The sequence below is a fragment of the Ciconia boyciana genome, chromosome 13 (assembly GCF_034638445.1).
Source record: "Ciconia boyciana chromosome 13, ASM3463844v1, whole genome shotgun sequence".
Lineage (NCBI taxonomy): Eukaryota > Metazoa > Chordata > Aves > Ciconiiformes > Ciconiidae > Ciconia > Ciconia boyciana.
The window spans coordinates 10,239,520-10,257,964 of record NC_132946.1 but is presented as its reverse complement, the minus strand read 5'-3'; the positions used below and the strand labels follow the sequence as shown (position 1 = coordinate 10,257,964).

At 44.9% G+C, this 18,445-nt stretch overlaps 1 protein-coding gene across 2 annotated transcripts in view; it reads left to right on the top strand.

The window, feature by feature from the left end:
- XYLT1 (xylosyltransferase 1) overlaps window positions 1–8,860 on the top strand; it is a 206,855-nt gene extending 197,995 nt beyond the window's left edge. For both annotated transcript variants that reach the window (XM_072877552.1, XM_072877553.1), the window contains one exon: window positions 872–8,860. In XM_072877552.1, coding sequence (XP_072733653.1) covers window positions 872–1,194 — 323 coding nt within the window. In that variant the 3' untranslated portion in view covers window positions 1,195–8,860. The remainder of the gene's footprint in view (window positions 1–871) is intronic.
- The last annotated feature ends 9,585 nt before the right edge of the window (window positions 8,861–18,445 follow it).

The following is an 18,445-nucleotide window of genomic DNA, read 5'->3' as shown; positions in this document are numbered from 1 at the left end:
AGCGAGACTGGAGCACTTCCAGGAATGATGTTGGGGCTACACATATTTCATTATGGGTCCGGTCTGTCCAAGGCTGTGGTGTTGTCCTTCTAGAGTCAGGAATGGCACCATCCAGTTTTTGGAGGCAGATCGAGCTAACAAATGTTGTGACTTTTCCACAGCAAGGCAAGGTTCATCAGTTTAGAAAAAAACAACAGGCTGAGATCTTGGCTCTTCCTCCTAGACAAATCAATGATAGCATTTGAAGGTCTGATGAGGGTCGGCAGCCTTCTCACACCAAGCATCCTTGAACTGTTTCCTGATTTCAAAGCACAGCCTTCCCTGGCTGTCCACAGGGGTAGCTTCAGCTGCACGGGGCTTATCTCCCAGGCTACTTCTGCAGTGAAAGAGGCAAAATTAGCTTCTCCTGAATGCAAAATGGGTTTCTCCCGAGAAGGAGCTGCATGTTGATCAGGCTCCAGGTACACACAGGAGCTTGTAGCTGGGGTGCCCTTGAGGCTGGGCCTGCCTTTTTGTTGTGCTGTGCCAAACAGCTCTGTGTTGTGTCCGGATGTCCTACAGCTCTGGGGACGCCGGCTGTACATGATGATAGTAAGGGCGATGCTGCTTTCAGCCTCAGTGCTTCACCCTGCTAACGCAGCGCTTGCAGGGTTAGCATCACGGTGAGTGGAGCTCATGGTGGGGAGCGTGGGGAGCTGAAGAGCTGAGCGCAGCCGGTCGTCCTCGGGATGCAGTGTGTCCTCAATGCTGGGGAAATGGACTATAGCGCACCGCTAACTTCTGCCTTTTTGTTTGCTGTACCCTTAGATCCTGAAGGTTTGGGGTTTTTTTTTTAATGCACTAACTTTTGGGTTTATTTCTGCATTTCCAGAGGAAGCCATGAAGTATCACAGCGGGCCTCCAAAGAACGCGTACATGGAGCAGAGCTTCCAGGGCTTGAACCCCGTCCTGAATATCCCCATCAGTGCCGCCCGCGTGGACCAGGCCAACAGGAATGCGGGGCTCGTGGGCAGCCGGCTGGAAGCCTGGGTGGACTCTCTGGTCAGCAGCGTCTGGTCAGCCGTGGACATCTGCAGCACCGGCCCCACTGCCTGCCCGGTCATACAGGGCTGTGCGCAGACAGCCTGGAGCTCCCTGAGCCCGGACCCCAAATCTGAGCTGGGCCCCGTCAAACCTGACGGTCGCCTGAGGTAGCATCCGGTACGCTCTCTTCCGGCATAGGTTTTTAAAAGGGAATTTAACCTTGCTCATATGTGAATCTCACACCAGATTTCAGAAACCTAAGGGAACATTATACTTTTTTGTTACTTATTGCAATATAATTCATTTAAAAAAAAAAAAAAAAGTTCTGACAAGGCCTTTGGCACTGCCCTCTCCATCAGCTCTGTCGGGAGCAGCTTTGGTTGTCCCGCAGCCTCTGCTGTCCTGTGGGGCCCTGGCCGTACCACACACCACTGCACCCACCGCCTCTGCGGGTTTCGAAACAGTAGGAGCAAGCCATGGAGAGGGCAGTGAAAGAGCAGCTGCTAAAAGTGTTTTTTAAAAATAAATTTGTCTGTACCTCTGCTGTTTCATAGGCTTTCATTATTTTGCTACCATGAATAAATCACAGCAAAATTCCCTTCTACTTAGGCTTCCTGGGGAGGTTGGTTACTGCAGGCTAGAGCCTGTACGGCCGCATTACCTCACAGAATGCAAAATAATTATGGTACAACCTCACTTTTTTTTTTTTTAATAACACAAAGTAATTCTGGACTCAGCTAATGTCTGTTGTTATCCTAGTTAGAGAAAATGAGCAAAAGCAGAAACTTTCAGATTATTTTCAGAGACTTTTTAGACTTATTTCATGACAAACTCTAAATGGAACTAGTGTTTTGCTATATTAGTCTTTTATGTCTCATGCAGTCAGGTTCGGGGTCTGGGTACTAAGAGTATTAGTTTAAAGAACAAAGAAGCATTTTGGATTTCAGCCCTTTCAAATCTGCAGGTTTTTCTCTAAGCCCACCAGCACCTAGGCATTTTCTCAGACTTCCAGTACAGCAAGTGTGCATGTGTACGTTGGGGTGGGTTGTGACGTGCCTGCTCACACCCCTTGCTGATTTTGCTCGTGAGCTGAGCTTTTTCTCAGGCAGTGGAGTTGCACAGAACCAGTAGAATGGTAGAATCTGCAACAACGCGTTTCTTCCCTAATTTGAGTAGTGGCTAGTAAGTCTTAACACTAATTCCCTCTCTTGATCTCAGATCTGCCAGCTCTCCATGAGTAAGGGCTGTGCAGGGCATCTGGAAGGCTGTGCAGGACGGGGGTTCCTGACTGAAGCCACGAGCTGAACGTGAAGGAGGGCAATGCCGTGTTTCTCAGTGCTTTTACTTTATTCTGTCAACAAACTCTACCCTTGCCTGTCTTCAGAATTTCTAGCAGGCTGCATCCTGTTTTAAATAGGCATGTTTTGCATCATTTTAAGTTGCATTTTCTACAGTAGGAAAAAAATTCTTTTACATTCCAAGAACTTTTTAAAATATAAGTTTTATATGCAAATTCATCTCCGACTAATGCATTTTACATTAGCATAAAGCACGCACTTTGTTGTTGTTGCTGTGGTAATCTGTTGTTAACAACATAACCCAAAAAGGCTATTAAAAGCTCTGTTGGGTTAATTAGGAAAAAAAATCCTGTTGATGTAATAAAGTAAGGTATCTGTTTACCCTTCTGTGTGTATGGCTAACTTTCTGCTGATGAGAGTTAAGCGTCCACATCAGGAGGGAAACAGTCCCTTAAATCATTCCATAATAGCATCTCACAGAAAGGTTGAATTCCCTTTTAAACAACAGTTGCAAGATGACCGTAACACACAGATTCCTGTGGCTTGTAGTATCTCTCTCCGTAGTATTGGTTTAAAGCTACTTGCAGTTTGCTTTGGACTTGAAATTGCGGTGTCAGCTGTGCTGGCATTAAGGCAGAGCATTGAAATGTTTATCTGGCACAAAAATGGATGCATAGAAGGAACAATTTAGGTATTTATTATTTATGTTTTAGTCAATGACTAATTAGTAGGTGCTGCTGTTGCAGCTTGAAGATTATGTTATCTTACTAACTGAAGCTGCCTTTATTAAGAAAAGGCCTTCCTCCCCTCACACCTCCCTTTCTTTTTTTTGTCTTGATTTTGACAGTCACAAGAGCCGTAGTTTTAGGAAAGCTTGTAGCAATGAGAGCTGGTTGAAATATTTCAGTCAAGATAATGTTCCAGCTTTTCAACTGACTCTAGAGGCAAGCATTTTTAAAACCAGGGTTGCCAACAGGTTTATATAATAGAAACACAGTGTTATTACTTACTCAGTAGGGTTTTTTTAACAGTGCTTGTTTTTAATCTAACATTCCTTCGTGAAGTTCAGATTTTCTGGGGACCTCCAGTCCTCACTGAAATCCAGGGCTTTAGTCACACTGATGCAATGGCAACTGCACGGTTCAAGCCGTGCAGATTAAATGAAGAACATCATATTTAGGGCACACAATAAAATTCATTAACAATCCTAGTCAGTGATTGTTCTCAGTAACACCACTGGGGTAGTCGCAAATCTTCGGTCTGTCTTGCACGTAAGCATATGTATAAGGGGGCACCCACACACACACACATGCAGATAACTTGGTTTTTAAATTTGATACTTTTTTTATTCTTAAGCAGGAACATTTTTAAGTGCTTTGTTGGTAAGTTTTCATTATTAACTAGACCAAGCAGAAGGTGGCAACAATCCTATCTTTTGTGGTTAGGAGAAAATCTGCCACTTTTATAATTTAAAATGTGAGGTGCAAATTATTTTGTTTTAGTACAAAAAAAGGGAAAGAAAACAAATGGTTGCTGATATATCTATTTACATTATATGTTAGGTTTAAAATATCTCAAAACAAAATTTATATTAGTTTCTTTTCTGAAAGACAAAAAGCATCTACACAAAGAAGTTTTGTAGCAAGCTGGCAATCCCAGTGCTGCTATTAAAACCGATGACGTAAAACTGAAGAGGCTGGTCCTGCAGTCCTTTCTCAGGCAAAACTTCCGTGGAGTGCTGATGCTGAGTAAGGACTTCAGAGTCAAGTCCAGCATAAATCAAAAGTGTGACAGTATGCTGTGAGTAAATACTGTCTGTGTTTGAAGTCATCAAAGGATGAGCTGCCGTGTTTGGAACATCTTCTGGGGGCAGCATCAAGTTTTGAACCTAAATGACAACTTCTACTATAGCTATTAGTATGCAGACCCAGATACGTAAGTTTTATATGGGACACTGTGTCTGAGTTACAAAGTGCTGTAATTGTGAAGAAAAACCATGGAAAGCAAGACTCTCTGCATCAGGGATCAGAGCTTGCTCCAAGCTGATGCTGTGGTAGTGCTGCTAAGACCGACGTCCTGCTTAGTGGCTTTTCTGGTTCTGAAATGGCAGGCGCTTGGAGCCTGTGATGAATATTATATATTGTTAGAAGAGAATAACTTCACAGATCTTACATTTGGTGAAAAGGAGAATTCAGAGCAGGGATCCACAGTTCGTACAAAACAAGCAAGTTATGCATCTTCATTTGAATGTGCAAGTGTTATTTTCCAGTCACGCTGGAAGTCCTTGCTGAACAGGACTCCAACTGAAAGCCAGTTTTGATCAAAATCCCTTTCTGTGGGAGAGGGGTGTATTTCCATATGCACACATTTGTCCTCTGTGTGTAATGCGTTGCTCATTTAAATTCCCTCCCCATTCTGCACAATAGCCATGTAACACTTCTGTGATCAACCAGTATTACACAGAAAGGGAATGTGGCAGAATGCAGAACGTCTACATATGTGATTCAATGAATTATGTCCAAAGTCAGTCTTAGCATTAGGCCAACCTGTTTATATGGTAATGTTAAACCTTGAGGCTAATAGAAATAGCTCAAATGACAGTTTATTTTCAGATTTGTCCAATTCTTTCTTTGATGACTTTTGGACATTGAGTAGTAATATTTGTATTTTCATTTTCTGATATTCAAGGGGGTTTTTGGAATTGAAATGATGTCTTCATTTTTTGTGCTCTTGGCAAGCAGAGAATTTTAACAATTCCTTCATGATAGCAAGTGTTATACAGGGAAGTCCGTCTGTATCTCTGTTGTTAAGCCTTCGTTATTGCTAAGCCTAGAGATACAGGAATGTGCATTCGTGTGTTACAAATTGGCTTTCCTAGGTATTGGCTTCAGTGCACAATGCATGTACAGTTGTTTAACGGCGTATTAACGATGATCCTGCAGCACCTTGAAAAGGACCAACTAAGTGTGTTCACCTTTTGTCCATCTCCTACAGCACTAATTGCAATACTAATGAAGCCTCCATCACTCTTGGCTATGATTGTAGTGAACAGAGTAGTGAAGTCAGTGAATCAGAACTGGGATATTCTAAACCTGACCAAAGGGAGAGATGAAGGGTAAAGAGGATGCTGAAACTTTGCAAAAGTTTGACGCAACTGTGCTGCAACAAAACTTTGATCAAACTAGGCGCCTTCTGCGCAGCAAGGCTGAGAAACGCTGATACCATGAGATCTCAGCTTTGACTTCCCAGATAAAAAGAAAACAAGATCCAGATTTTTATTGTGGCCAGACAATGAGGACCAACTTTCTGTTGATTTCTCTAGTTCTTTTTCATTACAGCTGTCAGAGAACTGCCAGCTTGCCGCCGGCTATCACACCCTCCTCGTTGTCTTCCCAGATCCCAAAGCTTCATGAGTCGGCCACATGAAAGCTTGGCAACTCCACCGCTTTCCGTTGAGCAGGAAGTTTTGTACTTGTGTGAGCCAAATCCCTTAGGCTTCTTCAAAAACCCTAGCTGCAGATCAGAAAAGTTTGCTTTTCAGAGCAGCTGTCAGTCAGCTCAGTACTAACACACGTGAAGGAGTTGGTAAAAGTGATAGCAATTATCTTTTCCTGATTTTCAGGCATGGGTATTTAATATATGTAATAGTAGGTTTGGTTATTTCAGCAACAGAGTAAGACCGACCTGGTAGAAAGTGTCTAGCAGTGTTTCCCACTGGCCTTTGCATCAATCTGATTATGAAAAGATAATGATCCATATGTGCTTTTATTTCAACCATTCAAGGCGTCCAAGATAGTCTTAAGGATTCGTAGGTCATTACGTTAAACCCATATTAAATGACAATTGAAAACATCATGTAAAAAAGTCTTTCCAGACCAAACCATCAGGCTTCTGCCAAGACAGCTCCAGGGCTGATGCCCACAGAGAGGGTAGGAGCGATGTAGCGTTGGAGGGGACAGGACACTGCCCTTTTAGGGGCCCAGCAGGAGTTACTGAGAGCGGGAATACCCACCTGCAGAGCCCCTCCTGAGAGCAGTCGCTGCTGCAGCCAGGCACAGAAGAGCCAAACAAATGTGAAGTAGGGTTAAGGGCAGCGAGGAAGAATTTGTAGGGAAATACCTTTTTTCCTGTAGACTCTTCAAAAGTGAGCAAATGCTCAGATTTGTAACTCCCTTGGAAGGTGTAGAGTAGAAGAGACTGGCCTTTGAAAACCTTCACCACCACCATCACAATAAGGGAAAGAAGAATTAGGCTGAGAGCATTTAAAATTGAGGCAACAAGATCTTACAGCCCATGTTACCCAGGACCACAGTAGCATTAGGCCGTCTCCAGTTAAGCGTGATGTTGGCAGCCATTAACCCTCATGATGTGATACTGCAGGTACCGTGTTGATTTTGCTCCTTTATACTAACAGTAGTGTGTAGATCACTCTTTGCTCTTTGCTTCTGCCTTGGTTACCTTCTTTTGCTCATGGGTGCTATCACAGCTGCTACCTCACTGTGTCTGCAAACACGTTTACCTGATAACAACAAAAAAAGGTACCAGAAATCTCCTTGAACTGAATGTACAATCTATGCAAATTCTCTTTCTACTTTGTTAAAACCTAGAAGTATTACTTGTAACCTTGCCAAATAAACAGCAAGATACTGTACAGGTGCCTCTGATAACAGAGTGACAATTCTAGGCGCGGTTCATTGCGCTGCATTTGTATATTGTAATGACTTGACTTGTCTTTGGTTCTGTTGTAATTAACACCCTCAACTGAGAAGATAGCAATCTCTTGCTAGGGGAGCACCTTCAGTTTGCTGGGAATATTCTGGAGGACGATGTCTATGGCATTTCATTTTATTTTCCTGCTTACATCCAAAAGAAGGCACAGACCTGCTGGCCAAAATTAGGATGTTGTTTCAGATTTTCCTTGGGTGAATCCTGTCAGCTTTGGATCGCTCAGTGTCTGTTCCCATTGTGGCATCCAGTGTGTTGCCCCTTAAAGAAAGCCTTACTTTCATCCTTTCTAAATGTGGCCTTAAACTGTGTTAGGAAGTTAGGTGTCGTCTGCATCTTGCTCACTTTTTCTGTTTGTTGTGGAAGGAATAAAAGGCACCTTGAGATTTCTATTACAGCTCAGTTGTGTTGCTGTCAGCTTACACTTCACAAATACAATAGAAATTGCTTACAAATGCGGTCTTTAAGGGAAGAAAATGACCTTCCCTTTGGGCAAAAGGAAGGCTCAAACGTTCGTAGAAACCTTAGGAAATTGTGAGCTCTGTCTTTTGCAACTCACTGTAGACAAGGAAGGTTGATTTAATTACCTACAAAGTACAAACTTAATTACTTAATTTATCTTCAGACTATAACAGGACAGACTGCTCTCAGATGCACAAGACAAATTCTGGAGTAATTTCACTCATTTCGACATGACGTAGTAGCATTCCTTTCAGGTTTGTACTGGTAGCTGGGAGAAGATATATCCTCTTAATGGTATGGTCTTAAAATCTGAAGAATGTCACCACTTGGGTCCAGATTTTGAGTGATGGTTGGGAATCTAACTACACTTAGGAGACAGAGGAGTCTGGCTGTATCTTCAAAGTCATAAATGCATTTCCAAAAATCTGGCTTTTGGAGCTTCATCCAAAGGTTGTCAAAGTCAGCAGACACCAAGGACTTCTGCTAAGGCTTGTTATCTGTTGGGTTTCTTTAATACTTTTTTCCATGGAGAACTGTCGTGTTTCAGTAGCACCGATATTCCCGGCAGGCTGCAGTGCTTTTAGGAATCCCAAATCCGATCCTGTCTTGGTATTCAGATGCAGATACAACCCAAAGGCAACTGAAAAGGGTTTACAATAGGAAACAAGATTTGTGAAACAAAAAGAATTAATTCAAGTTAATGAAATGATTTTTCTGACTTTGTCATTTCAGTTTTGGTTTGGGTTGATTGGATTTTTGTATTGCCTAACATGGTCCATAATAAGTTATTCCTATTCTGTCATTTTCAAAGACTGGTGGTGATATAGTTTTAAGAAATAACTATTTTGTTATAGATCATTATATGCATAAAACTGTACAGAAATATTTTGTAAGCTATTGAATAAGAAAAAAGAAAACCATGTATATACAGCAAAGTTTAAAAAAAATTGGAAATTCAAATGGAACACACTGAAAGATGTAGATATTTTGCTATTTATTTAAAGGAGTATTTTATGAGATATTGAAATGTCTTAAATTGACTGGTAATCAAAGTTCAAAGTCAGAATGCTTTTCTTGTAGTAGAATGTGATTTTCAGCAATTATTGCACTACCCGTTTTTGCACCCTTTTGTCTTTCATTTAGCAGAAAACAATGTGCCTTAGCTGTATTCTTTGTCAATGGGAGTTTGGTTTTTTTGTCCGACAAAGCAAATTTTTTTGCAGAAAAAGAAATGGATGTATTAAATACTGTATTATACCAAAAACACTGCAGTTGTATATAAATGCTTTCTGTCATACGGTGTTTTCAAATGCAGAATTTTAAAATAAAAAAAAAAAGGCTGTCTTTAGGAATAGATGTGCACCTGGTATTATTTTCAACCCCATTAATGTAAGTCTTTATTTAAAATAACTTTGCTGCTTGGAGATATTTAGGAGGAAAAATGGGACCAAGCACGACTGATCTGTGATCCCAGTGCTGATGCCAATACGCTGCCTGGTCAGTCATTTCTCAGGCTCCGTTTCCCAGCTGTAGCAATTATGGGGGAAACATTCACAGGTGCCGTTCGGAAATCCATTTTTGCTGGCCAAGACGATCGCTCACGGGCACGCAGTGCGAATTGCAGCGGCAGTGCTGGGAGATGGGTCGGACTGCGCAGGGCTCCCAGCGCTGCCTGCGCTGTGGGATCCAGGGACACATCCAAGCTTTTTGGGCCAAGTTCTCCTAGTTTTCAAACTCAGATGACTGCTTTTTGCCCAGATTCTCCCTGCCTTTTCTAAAGATGTCAAGGAATGGTAGGCAGAGGGGGCAGAAGGCATTAACAAGGAGCTTGACTTAGGTCTCTTTCCTGAAGGCCATTAACTAGGAGGAGTGTTGGAGCAGTTTCTTCCACACGTCCCCAGAGCGTACATCATCCCAAAGAGAAAGGACTTAGTCATGGCCATACAAATAGGCAGCCGGGTGCAGAAATAGGAATTAATATTAGGGCTGGCTTGTTACAAGGACAGCAAAATATGGGCCCTTTGCCTTTACTGAAAGGATGAGCTCAGAAAGACACATTTCTTCCATAGTTCCCCCAGTGGATTACAGAGCCAAACCAGCCATTGCCTAACATTCACCCAGTATGAGCACTTAAATTTATTTTCTTAACCACAGGCTCCACTCTGAGCACCGATTTCTTAAAGCTGCTTCCATGGATGCGATGGGGAAAAACAGTTAAATTCTCCTACAAGTGGGTGATTGGTATTTAGCACTATCCTCATGATGTATTGCAGGTTTGTCTCCTGGTGCCGCTTTTTGATGTGGGATGCTTGAAAAACACCTCCTTGATGACCTTCCAAAAGTCTTTGACATCACCAGGAGTCTGCGTGACTTTTTCATGCACCCCCAAGCAGTGCTGCAGGTTCTCTTGGCAGCCAGAACTGCTTTTGATCTTGTGCTTTCTTTTCACCTGCTGTTCAGGAATTCCACTTTTTTGGCACTTAGATGCAATGAGGTCTCTTTAAACAGAGGAGGGAACACAATGCTAATATTTTAGTCCTGGCACAAATAAAAGATTTTCTGTGGAGGGGAAAAAGGAAAAAAAAAAAAAAGACTGCTCTCTCAGTTTTGAAGCCTGGTTTTATTTATAAATGGTATAAGTATGCTGCTTTTTTGCTGGCTTATTCCTCATCCAGCTGCTAATACTCATGGCATATTAAAAAAAGCTCAACCTTTGTTTTAATGATCTCCAAATGTGTCATTGGCCGCTACTTTAAAGAAAAGAAAACAAAAGCATCAAGCTACCAGGTGCTCAAGTATTTTGTTTTCTTTGTGGACTTCAGCTAGAATCTGCACGCTCTTTGAGGCTACGCACAAAAATTCCAATGCTGCCTGTCTGAGCTGTCTACAGTGTCATGCCGGCTTGAAAGACTATGTATCTCTGTCTGCTTCAGATAGCGTCATCACATTCTTGCATCTGCCATGCCTAATCTGTCTTGATCGTAATTAATATTTATAGAGTGTAGAACATGGTTAATTCACGGTAATGACACAAAACGTACTGCAGAGCAGTTTGCCAGTAGGAAGGCACAGTAAACCAAGTGCAACAGGAACGAGGTATTTAATTGCCTTGACAATAGGGATTTCGTTTCAGTGCCCGGATATTTGACATTTCTTCATCTGTTACTAAAGAATCTGTAGCCTATTTTCTAAAAATCAGAAACTGTTAGTAATCTGAGGCTTCACAAATGCAAACAGCTGTAAATCTTCGCTGTCTATTAATGATTAAAAAGCAGGAAATTCATGAGGTTCTACTATAGTTAAAACCAGACACGGATGGCACTTTTTCATTCTTTTATGAAAGATGATCTTGGCTATTCTGGTGCCAAATCAGCACTTCAGCATGGTTTATTCCTTCACCTGCCTGCCCTTGGCTGGAAGCCCGGGCCTGCAGGGCTATGAAATAGGGCACAGCTGAGACACCGACTGCTAATCCTGCCCAGCTGAGGAAGGTCTGAACCTGGAGCTGGGGAGATCAGGGGACCGGGTTCAGACACCGAGTCATCTGGCATCAGTTGCCAAACACCGGTTTGTTCTGGGCAGCTCACAATCAGAGTAGTTTCATGCCAGGATCCTGATCCCATGAGCCAAGGAGCTTCAGGTTAATTTATTAATAGTATTAACATGATCCGAAAGTATGCTGCATTTTGCAGATTTAAGCCTGATCCAGCCTCTAGTTGCGACCCTCTTCGAGAAAAGGCCAGGCTGGACTTTTCAGCTTCAGATAAAGCATGATGTAAATGTACACATTTGCTGTGCACCAGTAACTACCCTGTCCTGGGGAAGTGTTTGGATCCACAGCGTTTGTGAATCTAGAAGCAAAGCTGTCTGCTGCAGGCGTGTGGAAGATCAGATGCTGTGGTCCCTGCTGGGCCTTCTGTCAGTCTGCTTGAATGGAAATGAAAAGCTGTTTGAAGTGTGGCAGGAATACGACATGGGTTTCGGTGCCCAGATATTTAAGGCATAAAACAGACATTTGTACCTAATCTGCCAATGTAAGTTACAAAATGTAAACCACTTTTTCCTTCTCACCATGAAACATCCGTCATGTTCTTCTGTGCTGGTTCCAGGCTGCCAGTGGTCCCTTCACCTCTGACTTAATACCTCCACCAAAACACGCCATGCAGCTCTCCAAAGCCATCAGCTGCCCAGCCAGCTGCGTTGCTGCACCCGCAGCCCGATGCAGCCCCTGCAGATGCCCATCGTCTTGGGCACGGCAGCCGCTGGCAGAGCGCAGCTGCAGCAGGCAGCACCGGAGGCGCGGAGCCTCGCTAGCCAAATGGAAACGTCGTAAAGCCCTTGCCCACTGGCGGTGCAGCGTTCCAGGAGCAGCAGCTTACATTAATTACAGACCATTTACAAAATACGCATTTTGAAGTCAAACGAAGGAAGGCACAGGCCGAATGTAATATGTGTATATGAATATACATATGTATGTCTGTGTGTATATATATGTAAAATCGGAACTGCAGAATAATTCTGGTCGGTAGGACTCTGGGGAGGTCATCTGAGCCCTGCTTGAAGCTAGGCCAGCTTAGACCAAAACACGGGCCATATACTCTCTTCCATCCAAGACCACATAGGCTGGATGCCCAAGTCCCACCACTGGCACCCTGGCCTGACCCCAGCCCTCCTGGGGACGAGGACTGGGCTGACACCCTCGCACCACTTGGCAATGCTCTGTAAAGGTGGAAGCACCTTTCCAAGCACCTCTGATTGACCTCATTGCCTCAAAACCAGCTGCACAGCCACCGCAGCCCTTCTCAGGGCTCTGGGCTGTTTTGGGGCTGCCGCAAGTCTACCAGTCCATCCGTTTTATCTTTTACAGCCACAGCAACTGGGAGAAGAGCAATGCACCACCGCGTCGCTGTGCAGTTGCGGTCAGAGGGTGACTGGGCTGCGGGATGGCAGCCCGTATGCTGAACTTGCAAGTCTGATGGCTGCTGAAGAAACTTGTTACAAACAGGGTTTTCTTTTTGTTGTTGGTTTGGTGTGGGGGTTTGGGGGTTTTTTGCAGGGAGAGGTTGGGTCTTTTTGCAGTTTGGGTTGTTTTTTTTTTTTAACTTCCTAGCCTGGACACTGGGTCAGTCTGTTGGGGGTCCAAGCACTCTCTTGGGTTTACACGCCTCTCCCAGCCACTGTAAGAGACAGCGGCCAGCCTCCCAGAGAGCTCTGAAGAGGTCAATACTAATTAACAGAAGTGGTATAGGTAGGTCGTATTCAGTCCCTGTGTGTCTGGATGTTGTCAAGACTTGAGACATTGCAGCCCAGCGCTACATGAGCCACTTTTAGGCTCTGTTTGTATTTCCACTGCCTAGAAGTTACCCTGAGCTGGTAGCACAGCTGCGATGGAGCAACCTCTTCCCAAGGCATTTTAGTATTGCACAATGTATAGCCGTCAAGTAGGAGCAGTATTTCACTTGTATAAACGAGTTAAAATCATTTACTCCTTAGTCTCCTTCTGTAATTGTTTTTTTTTTTTTCCTAACTAGGACTTGCATAATAATAAAAGAGATTTGCCTAGAAACATAAAGTACATTTTAATGTGATCTCATTTATGAAAGTCTATCGCTGAATACATATGGCAAGGAAATGAAAGTATTCTTATAACAGATTAATAGCCAAGATCAAATATTTCACTTTAGAATAGAGTCCATCTATATGTGCTTTTAACTCCTCGCTAAATTTAAATTTAAAAGGGCTTTTTTTGTGCATTGAAAGCAAGCCACTGCCTGCCACGTCATCCCCGATTTTCCATTACTGCTCACTGAGGGTTTGCATTCATTAGCAGACGGCGACTCTGGCCCCGGCCTTCAGAGGAAGAAATGACTTTTTGCCTCCAGGAAAAAAGAAAAAGTGATGTGAGCTAACTTCCAGCAGCCCGGCCACAGCAGGACCTGCCAAGCCAGGGGCCTCGGGGGCAGGCGGGCGTCCCCGGGGAGGGACAGCGCAGGGGACCACCCTGGCCGTCCCGGGCGATGCAGCCGTGCCCTTGCCCACGCAGGGAGCTGAGCCGGGCGCGGAGCTGGCGCTGCCGTCGTGCACCCTGAGTGAGTGCTGCTGCCCCACGCAGCCTCCACACCGCCTACCAGATACCTTTTTAAAAATCTTGCTCTGAAATGCTCTTGCTTAAGACAGCTTTGCAAAGGGTAACGCATGAGAAAAGGACGAGGGCCCTGCTCCCTGGGCGGGCGGAGGGGAGTGGGCAACGCGGGCTCAGGGCTGCCCTTAGCTGGCGTGCTCGGTTTGTGCGGGCACCAACCAACCCCGGTCGTGCAGAGCGCAGAACGGGTAAGGGGCTTTGCGAGACCTGTTTCCAGGCTGTGTCATCCGGCGCAGCCAGCCATCAAAATGTTTAAGTGATTTATATACTGACCCAAGGTAACGGGCTGGGGAAAGTGTAACTGGGACCTGCAGTACGGGGAGCAGTACTGTGAGACCTTACACCTTCCAGACGATTAATGCAATGTCTGAATGTATTTAAAAGCATGCACTTTCTTTCCAAAATTCCCTATTTGGAAGCTTCTCTCTCTGATTTAGTCCTTCTCTCCATAGGCCTGACAAGTCCTTAAACTGAGGTCAGCTGGACCACCACCTCCCATTCCCTTGGTCTCTCTTTTGGGGTGCCAGCGCTCGGCTACTTCCTGAGTCTGAGTTGCGCCACAGTCCCTTTTTTTTACATGGGTAGGTAAGTGCTGAATTAATTTGTTCATTCATTTAATTAATTAACATAAATTAAACTGGTATCAATATAAGAATGCATTAAGAATTGGCACAAACTGTATACTTTTTATTTAGTATGCCTTAGCACGTGTGTGAATCAGTACCAAAGTGAATGTAATGCTGTGTATCCATTCAGTGAAATGGCACTGATTTGTACTAGCTGGCTCCTGATCCAGCCTCAAAAGCAAAAATTCTCTTCTTTTTTTTTTCCCCACATTCGATTGGCCTTGAAGATGTTATAAAACAAACCAAGAAATATCAACGGGAGACTAACACAGCAGCAAGGCTCCGGGTTTATTTTTAGCCCAGCTCTCTGCCTGGTGCAGCTCGGCTCGTGCACGATGTGCGTCACACAGAACTGAAAGAATTTGAAAGTGGCATTGCCATAATTGAACCCAGAATCCCCCCAGAAAAACCCTTCACGTCCTTATTAACGGCAGATCAAGAGGCTGCCTGTGCCGGGAAAAGGGCGGCAGGACATGCTCTCTTCAACCCACAGAGGAGATTTTTTGGGGGGGAGGGAACCCTTAAACCACCTGCGTTTGAAGTGCTGCCTGCCTCATCCTGCTCCGTAGGCACAGAAAATGAGCAGTGATGGTCAGCTGAACACACTTAACAACATATTCACCCTTAAAACGGGGCGGCTGCAGAGCTGAGCTGGGAGCCGGTCCCACTGCCAGGAGCGTTGCAGCCCACCGGCCCTTCCCAAATCACCTCTGCGTTGTCATGACACTTGGCTGCTTAGTGTCTCTGGGCTGATTAATTACAAAAAAAAATAAGGCAAGATGAGAAATAGTGAGGCAGCAATTTGATTCTGCATCCGCACTTTAATTTTGGTACGTGAGCATCCCCGTGCACATATGTGAAATGCATTTTAGAAAGTCGGTGTTAATGATTTTCATTTTCGGGCTCTGAGCAAGGCTGGCACTGCAGGTGGGAACCGACAGCGTTTCCTTCCTGGGCTCCAAGCGCCTCGAGTCCTGGTGCCCAGAGAGCCCAGGCGATGCCACGTGTGAGGCAATGACCACACTTGAAAGCCTGAATTAGTCATGGTAAATAAATAACTTCAAAACAAGAGCGGACTAGGAGCTACAGTTCACGTTACAGCAATATTTTTAAGTCTTAAGAATTTCTTTTCTCCACTCCAATCTGGATAAAAAGTGTCATTAACCCCAAATACTGTTGCTCTCACACAAGCAGGCTGGTTTGCTTTCTGTATTTGCCTAATGTTTTGGCTCGATTGCTGACCACCCTCGACTTCCTATTCTTACTCTAATTCTTTTAGGATTTTCAATGGATTGAGCTGAATGAACAACAAAAAAGACTATCTATTTAAAATATATTGAAATAACCCCTAAATTGTTGTGAAAATAAAAGCTGAGCCTGGCCCATTTCCATGTCCATATTACATTGCAGTATAGTTTTTGTCTTCGGAGAAGTTCATCCACGTCTTCTAGTGTGGCTCTGCAGAAACCCGAGCATTATCTAGTAGTTCCCTCAGAAAACCACCAATTACTGCAAAAACCCCACCAGGCAGCCCCTGTGCTCTGCAGAAAGCCCGGGAGGGAGATGGCAGCGTGGCCGTCCCGCACACCCTGGAGTAAGCAGGATCCCGCCTTGGTCTCGCTGGATCTGGATGGGGATGAATGAGCGGTTTGGATCAGCCTGGCACTGTCACAGCCAAGGGAAAGACGGGCGAGATTTATTCCTCGTGTGAGGGGAGGTGGGGAGCACAGCCCCGGGAAGTGGAGGGGAAGACTTGGAGCACTTTGTCTCAGCTCACCCCTGCCATTTGTTGCTAAGAGAGTCCACAGTGCCATGGCCATTGCAACACATCAAAATCCACGTGTGGTTATCCGGCACCAGGGCTGCACGTAGACATGCAGATGCTGCGCACGCTGAACACGGCTACAGCACGCACTGGGTGTGATAAAGGGATTTCTGCTGCCACCCAAAAGCAGCTCTGTCTCCCAAGGGGAGGAGAGTCTGCGCTGACTCAGTTCTTCTTTTGGTTCCATTTCCAAACGAGCTTAATATTCATTTGCAAGTGATTAATTCCCTGATTTGCAAGTGGTTCCCCTCCCACAATTAGCAGCAGGACTAATTCAGATGAGTTATGTTGCAGTTATGTTTAAAGGAATTTTTTCTGACATGCTGCAGTAGCATGGAGGACAGCCCGTCCATGCAAGGGGCTACCGTCAGCACAGGGCCAACGGAGGGCTCCAGACCAAGCCTGGAAGGTCTTTTCTAGAGTGTTTAAAAATAAGGAGAGGTAGGGGAAAGATGAGACAAAATTGCTTAAAGGCAAATAAAACCAGCTCAAGTGCATGCTAAAAGCAGAGCATAGTCTGTAAGTCTGGGGGATTTTTGTTTTGTTTTGTTTTTCTCTAATTCCTGAACTTTTTTATCTGGGAGCTCAGTAGGAGAAGGTGACGTAGGGTGGATGGGCTCAGCCTTTGGTGGGTGAGGGTTTAGACCCCCTCTCGTGCAGGTGCTGTTAGCTGAACGACTTTGAACGGCATGCAATTCCTTGTGTGACATTTCTGATCGTGTTGGGACAAACCCTTTCACTTACCTCAGCCCCACGGAATATTTCAGGGATGTGTAATACCAAGGAATCCCATTTTCTTCTGGATTTCAGCAAAGCTGGGGCTGGAATTACCTGGAGTCCTGGGTTTTAACACATGCCTTTTAGCAAAACACCAGTCAATACTCTGACGAGAAAACTCCCTCCTGAGACAGGTTTCATCAGGAGCTTGGGAGTTTTAGTTACTATATGACTTTTTAACTACTGGAAAAAAGCACAGCTGAGTGGCAGTGCTGTCATCTCCAAATGTAACTGGGAAATCAGCTGCAGCATGAGGAGAGCAATGCTGACAAATATTTCTGAAGGGTACACACCTCCCTTTGCTAGCTGGGGACCCCAAGCTCTGCTCCTAAAGCCAGAGCCCGGGGCTGGCACACCGACCGGCAGGGCTGAGCCCCGTAAAATCCTCCTTGGTCTGCTGGGACCTTGTGCCTTAGAGCATCCTGCTGCATTGGGCACGTGGTATGGAGCGCGGCCTCGCCGAGCCTCGGGCTGCTGCAGCCGGCGTGGCCAAGGCACGGGGCTGTCCCGCCTGCAGCTCCCGTGCAAACCCCCGTGAGCCCTTCACGTGGCTTCCTCATGGTGAGTGACGCCTGCCACAGGCCTCACTCGTGCTTCGATGTGCTTGACCAAATCAGATACTCCCAGCTCACCTTTACATGGACTTACCCAGCCCCTGAGCCCATAGCGAGCTGCTGCAAAAATTACAGCATTGTTTTGGTTTTGCTTCATATTAAAGGAAATCTCACGTAAAGCTCTTTTGTGTTCTAACTTTCCTATTCCATCTTTTTGGAGGTGTTTTGTCACCCATCCATCACTGCATGGCAAAGGTGGTGAAATACGTCTACCCCCACAGCAGTGCTCCTGGCCACGCACGGAAGCTTCTGGGGAAGGCTCTTTTCTTCTCCCTCAGGTTTGAAGCGTCGGCAGTTCCTGCATCTGCACTCGCTGTCTGTTATTATTCAGAGTGCATTATTTGTAAGGCCCTGAGTGACTAATCAGCAACTGCAAAGTGTTAAATATTACCGTGTGCCCCATGCGTTGCCTTGGGGCTTGCCTGCCTGCAGCCTGCCACATCATTGGTGCCGTCATTCCCTGCCCTTTTCCCCCTAATCAGAGGGGAAAAATCTCTTCTCCCTAATTGAGAGCGTACTCTGCTGAGTAGAGTCAGGCTCTTGGATTCATACATTGCCTTTTGTAAAGCACCTACATGAAGGAAGACCAACAGCCAGAAAAAATGGAGTGTAACGTGTTGCATCTTACTGTTTCTTGGGAGGTAACAAAATGCTCTTTACTATAAAAGCCATTTTCATTATCTGAGCTTTCATGTAATATTAAGGGCCCACCCCGGAGAATTATAAGCTTGGCTGGATAATAAGCACTGAACTTGCAGACGTTTGTGCCTGTGCAGAGCTTTCCTGACATCAGTCAGCGGCGTTACGTCCTGTGGTAAGACGTCTTCGCGCCTGGGGCCAGGGGTTTAAGGAACAGGCGTTGAGCACTGGGCACTGAAACGCGTGGTCAATCACTTATGGAGGTGTATGCTTTTTTCAGAGTCAGTTCTGTTTAGTTTTGACCTAAATTTTAA